Genomic DNA, 6132 nt, shown 5'->3' on the forward strand with positions numbered 1-6132 from the left:
ATCCCCTCCCGAGGGCGCCGGCTGCGAGGCGCGGCCCCACTAGCCCGGAGGCACCGGCGGCGGCCGAGCGGCTCTGCGGGTCGAGGCGGAGCGATTCCACGCGCGAGGCCGGCGGTTCCAAGTGGTCGCGTCCGCCGGCCCTTAGGGAGCGTCTCGAAAGAGCCGTCCCCGCCGGGGAGCGCAGAGGCCGGCGGCGGGCGGGGGGCAGGGACCTGGGCCCCGGACAACTGCTGACTAATTCGCTGGCGGCGGAGGGAGGGTCACGTGCCCGCCCGGGAGCGAGCGGAATGGGCCCCGGGCGCCCGGGCCTCGCCGGGAGCCCGAGTCCCTAACCCGCAGCCGGGGGCCCCGCCCGGCCTCCGCGGGGAGGGGGCGCTGCGCTGCGCTCCGCAGTGAGTACCCCGGACACGTGGCTGCGGACGGCGGGGGCCCAGGCGGGCGGGACTGGATGGGAGGCCCCGATCGAAGCGCCCGGCCCCCAGTAACGGTCGAGGTTGAAAAAGTCCTTGAATCATTTCTTCATCTAATACCCTTGGTTTTTACAGAAGGGGAAACGGGCCCGAGGAAATGGGGTACTTTTCTTAAAAGTCACATAGCCGAGTCCATCCGCACCTTGGGGACCTCTCCCTCCCCCTCAGTCAATCCCTCCACCCATCACCCGGAAGAATCTTCCCGGTCCTCGCCTTCCCCTTCCATCCTCCGGCTCCTCAGTGAGGTAGGCGGGGCCTGATGGTGCAAAGCCCCATTTTAAGCATGCAGAGGCTTCGGCCCGGCCCGAGGGTTCAGCCCCAGTCCTGTGTGTCCGCGGGGAAGAAGGCCTACGCCCTCGCTAAGGCGGGAGTGGGGATGGGGAGGGTGCAGGAGGCGGCTTGCAGCGGGTGCCTTGGCTTCCCGATTCAACTTGCAGTCCAGCCTCCTCACCCAGCCCCCTGGGCGGGATGCCGAGCCAGTGTTTTTCTTTCCGTGAACACATACAGCACCATGCAGGTGTGAGGAGCACCCTTCTAGGTGTGAGGAGCACCCTAGGGAACTTGGGGATGAGGGAGAGGAGCGACACCCCCCCCCCATCCCCAACATACACCTCCAGCTCAGACCACCTGCCAGGCTAAAGCTGTGCTCATTAGATAGTATAAGATCCAGAAATGTGGGGGGGCAGAAAAGGGGGTGGGGGCGTCTGAGCTGGGCTTCTAAAGGTGCAAAGGCGTTTGCTTTAAAAAAATAAAAAATTAAAAAATTATATATATATAAATATATATATATATATATATATATATATATATATGCTGAGCCACACACACACACTCTGAGTGGCTAGATTATTATGATCTTTGAATGCATAATTGGCCACTCAGTGTATGTCCTATATAATAAAAGGCTAATATGTAAATTGTCCCCTTGACCAGGAGTTCGACCAGCAGGCAGGCCAGCCAACCACCCAGGTCCCCTCCGGCTAGCTGGTTCCCACCCATGCATGAATTCATGCACCAGGCCTCAAATATAAATATATATATATATATATATATATATATATATATATATATGTAAGTTTGGAGCAGCTGCCTCCATGTTGAGGCCTCCCCTTGTGGGGCCGCTGGTGGTTACACCTGCCTCCCACCATTAGCCCAATGGCTGCAGTTAAATGAACAGGAGTTGTGGCTGCCTTAGTCATTCCTTATTTAAAAAAAAAAATTATATATATATATATATTATTGATTTTTTACAGAGAGGAAGAGAGGGATAGAGAGTTACAGTTATTTTAAAAAATATATATTTTATTGATTTTATACAGAGAGAAAGAGAGAGAGAGAGAGTTAGAAACATCGATGAGAGAGAATCATCAATCAGCTGCCTCTTGCACACCCCCTACTGGGGATGTGCCCGCAACCAAGGTACATGCCCTTGACTGGAATCGAACCCGGGACCCTTCAGTCTGCAGGCTGACACTCTATCCACTGAGCCAAACCGGTTTCGGCCAGTCATTCCTTTTACAGAAGAGGAAATAGAGGCTCAGGTGGGAAAGCTCACCCGGGGATACACAGCAGGAAGGAGGGGACACTGGAGCAGTCCTGTGAAAAGTGGGGGGAGCGGGAGGACTAGAGGGGCTGTGGAAGTGAATGTCTCAGTCCAGGGTCACTCCTCCCCTCCTCAAACCCTTGTGCCCCACCCCCTCCCTAATCTGCCTGCCCATTGGCTGGTCTCAGGTCTGGGGCAGCTGAGGCCATTTGGAGGTCTGAGGCTGGGCACAGTGGAGGGTAGCGGGGAGGAAGGTTTGCGGCCGGAGGGAAGCAGAGGAAGCTGGAGCTGGCCCTGAATTTGCCCTGGGAGGCTACACCCCTCTTTTGGTGAGTCCAGGGCCCCTGTTCCTCTCTCCTGGCCCTGCACCTCCCGCCCCAGGCTCTTGAGGGCTCATCAGAGCTCAGGGCCCTTTCGGCCTGGCTGTTCCCCATCCTCAGACACAGGCCAGGGGACTGGAAAGATGGCCAAGCACAGGGTTAGGATCCGAGCTCTATGGCCGAGTTGCTGGGCCCTGCCTCTCCGGCCTCAGTTCCTGCTTCTGTAACACTGAGCTATTGTAGGGCGATGGAAAGGAAATGGGACAAGAGCAGATATAATAACGGTTACCGTTTTTCCTTTACCCTCAGCACACAGCCCCGAGACTGTCCTGGACCGCCGTCAGCCAAGCTATGTGTGACAGAGGCCGCCCTGGCCTCCCTCTCGCCTCCTCGGTCCTGATGCTGCTCATGAGCTCTCTGTGGCTGGCGGGGGCTGGCCCCAGCCTGGCCCTGGCCCCGGAGCTGCTGCTGGACCCCTGGCAGGGTGAGGGCTGGCTTCCCGGGCCTCGGAGGGCCCAAGACAACTTGGTAGGAGCGCCATACCCAGGGGAGGGCCAGCCCTGGGCCGGAGTATGCCCAGCTCAGCCTCGGCCAAGGAGGGCAGCGGAGCCGGCGGAGGGGTGGGAGGGAGCCCGTGAGGAGGAATTCTTCTGCGAAGGCTTCCCGTTGCTGGTGTCTTGCTCTTGCAGTAAGAGCTAAGGCTTTGCCCTGAGCAGGGGCATGGGAGTTTGAGTGAGCCCAGCTGAGTGCCAAGGGCAGCTGTGTGCCAGTCTCCCAGTAATAGCAGCAGCTCCCATTTACGTGGGAGGAATGCAGCGACGCCCGCAGGTTAAGTGCCTCCTCAGCGCTGGCTGCTCTTGAGAAGCCCGAGGGGTGGGTCTGGCCTGTCCTGTTCATCGCAGCGGGCAGTGGCCTTGGTTTGGAGGCCGTCGGTTCCCTCCACCAATATCCTTTGGCCCTTGGGGAGGCGAGGCTGGCTTACGGGGCGGCCCTGGCAGAGGGCAGTTCCCAGCCTGGCACACCTGGGACAGCCCTGGGGGGGTTGGGGGCCACTAACCGGGCACATAAGCCCCTTCTCTCCCCCAGCACACCGGCTGCTGACCCACGCGCTGGGCCACACGGCCCTGCCCAGCCTGCTCCTGAGTCTGCTGCTGCTGCCCCTGCTGGGCTGGCGGCAGGAGTGCCGCCTGGGCACGCTGCGGTTCCTGCATGCCTCCGCCCTCCTCGCCCTGGCTGCCGGGCTCATGGCCGCGCTGCTGGCCGGCCTCGGGGTGTCCGCTGCAGCTGGCGGCTGCGGGTACATGCCCGTCCACCTGGCCATGCTGTCGGGGCAGGGGTCCCGCCCCAGGGGGCTCCATGGGGCAGTGCCCCCGTGGCTGTTGCCGTGGTTGCTGCTTGCCCTGACGCCACTCCTCACCTCCGAGCCCCCTTTCCTGCAGCTGCTCTGCGGCCTCCTGGCCGGCCTGGCCTGTATCCTTTGCCCGGACCCGGGGCCTGTGGAGACGTGCGGGTTGGGACTGGGCTCCCTGGTCCGGCCTGGGTCAGAAAGCTGTGCCTACGTCCTAGGCGCACCTCCGACAGTCCTCTCGCCAGGCTCCGGCTGTGGCCGGGCAGAGGTGCCAACTACAGTTTAAAGGGGCACTCAGGGGGGCTGAGGTGGCCCTAGGAGGGACCTTTCCAGGGGAGGTGGCATCTGAGCTGAGACACACAGGATGAGGGCTTCGGGGAAAGAGAAGTGAAAAAGGAGACGGGCACAGACAGTGCAAAGGCCAGGGGTGAGGGTGAGCTGGGCCCTCTGGGCGTCAAACACAGCTTTTGCTGCAAGGTGCTCAGTGCCCGTTGGGAAAACAGTGCGAGCGGAGGGGGGAGAGGGCACAGGCGGCCTCCGATGGTGGTTTAGGATTAGGGGCGCTACTTGCGGAGTCCTGGTCTGGGGAGCACGTTGGCCTGGCCGAGGGTAATAGGGGGTTGTGTCCCTGGGCCCAAGCTTACGCCCTGAGTCAGAGACCCGAGCAGGCAGAGAGGGCTCCGGGCACACAGTGGGGCAGCCGTGGCTGGAACGGGGTGAGACCGGTGTTTGGGGCGAGGCGCATGCAGCTGCACCCCTTCCTGGCAGCCCCGTTTTCCTCCCTGAACTCCCACCGCTGACCTCCCTGGCAGGGCCCCAGTGAGCAGACAGGAGGCAGTGCCCATCGCGCACTTGGCACGGGCTCCCTCCTGCGGTTTTCCTTGACCGGCGCCCTCCGGGCAGGCAGACGCAGCCGGGGCGTTCCAGTGGCTGGAGCCCTCGGAGCGGAGGCTGCAGGTGCTGCAGACGGGCTTCCTGGGCAGGGCCCTGGGCGGCTGGCCACTCCGGCTCCTTCCCGCCCCGGGCAGCGTGGCCGAGCTGCCCGTCGCCCTCCCTGGAGTGAGGTGAGGGGGGTGCCCGGGTCCCCGGCCGTGGTGGCGGGAGCTGTGGCAGCGGCTGGCACACGCCCTCTTCTGCTTCTGCCCTTCCAGGCTTTCTGCCCCTGGGCCTCCTTACCCGGCCTCTCCTGGTCTCCGGTCTCCCAGCCAAGGCTCAGCCCCGCGCCCGCCGGGCCTGGGGCCTGTGCAGCCGAGCTGGGAGGGCTCCTCAGAGGCTGGCCTGGCCTGGCCCGGGCCCAGCTTCCCTCCCGGCTCCCCGCTCTGGGCAGCCCTGGAGGAGCAGATGCTGCAGGAGGGGATCCAGGCCTCGCTCCTCCAGGGGCCGACCCCGGCTCCCCAGAGCCCGCTCTGGCTGCCCAAGTCCTCCGTGTCCTCTCTCCGGTAGGCCCCAGGCGGGCAGGGGGGGTCCCCCGGCGCGGGAGCTGGAGGCGGCCCCGCCTGACCCTCTCCCCGTCCCTCCCTCCCTCCGCGCACAGGCTGCAGCAGCTGGAACGCATGGGCTTCCCCGTGGAGCAGGCCGTGGTGGCGCTCGCAGCCACGGGGCGCGTGGAGGGCGCCGTGTCACTGCTGGTCAACGGGGAGGTGGGCGCCGAGGCCCTGGTGACCCCGGGGAGCCGTGGGCTCGCCCATCCCGAGGGTCCTGGGCCCCCCTAGCCCAGGCCGGCCCTCGGCGACAAGAGTCCTCGCCGGTGGATGGCTGCACGGAGTTCCAGCCCCACGCACTGAGCACGTGGGCGCAGGAGGGCCTCTCGGCGCCGTGCACTGTGCAGAATAAACACCGGTTCTTTCAGCCTGGACTCCGACTCGTCCGCGTTGGCATCGGGATGAATGAATGAATGAATGAATGAATGAATGAACGGAACCAACAGCCAATGGCAGCAGAGCAGCTCCCTGGTGTCCGGATGCAGTTACTGTCTCTGCCCACAGCCTCTTCCTCCCGGACGCCGTCCTCCACCTCGGGTCTTGCTGAGGAGCGTTCTTAATCGCCTGTTTCCCAGCTCCTTTCTACCCACCTGCCAGTCCCGGCCTACAGAGTCCTCCGGGAAGCCCTCCCTGATTTCCCAGGAGCACCATCCCTCAGCTGTCCCCGGCCCCGTGCACCCGCTGGGCAGGGCCCAGTTCAGCTCAGTGGGTCTCCTAGGCCCGGCTCAGAGCGGGCAGGAGGCTGGTGGCTGTGCCCGCTGGGCCCCTTGGGCAGGAAGCAAAGGGGGGGGGTGCTGTGGGGGGGAAGCTTCCTCAGCTTTGAAGTGGCAGCTCCTCCCTCCAGGCCCCGCTCAGGCCTGGGCCCTTCCCAGGGAGGGGCGGCGCAGACAGCTGAGAAGGCAGGGGGGTGGGTGGTGGGTGGTGGGTGAGAGATTTTCAAACGGGCTGGGGGAGGGGGAGGCGGAGGGCA

The 6132-nt window shown here is 63.5% G+C and overlaps 1 protein-coding gene across 1 annotated transcript; it reads left to right on the top strand.

Moving 5' to 3' along the window:
* Positions 1–46: 46 nt before the first annotated feature.
* On the top strand, positions 47–5529 carry RHBDD3 (rhomboid domain containing 3). The gene is made up of 6 exons (XM_084867551.1): positions 47–392; positions 2643–2817; positions 3420–3803; positions 4589–4745; positions 4833–5120; positions 5216–5529. Exons 2-6 carry the CDS (start codon positions 2685–2687, stop codon positions 5391–5393), a joined length of 1140 nt encoding a protein of 379 aa, XP_084723677.1. The 5' UTR covers positions 47–392; positions 2643–2684; the 3' UTR covers positions 5394–5529.
* The last annotated feature ends 603 nt before the right edge of the window (positions 5530–6132 follow it).

This window comes from Pipistrellus hanaki (assembly GCF_964339955.1).
Source record: "Pipistrellus hanaki genome assembly, chromosome: 19".
In the NCBI taxonomy this organism is placed as follows: Eukaryota; Metazoa; Chordata; class Mammalia; order Chiroptera; family Vespertilionidae; genus Pipistrellus; species Pipistrellus hanaki.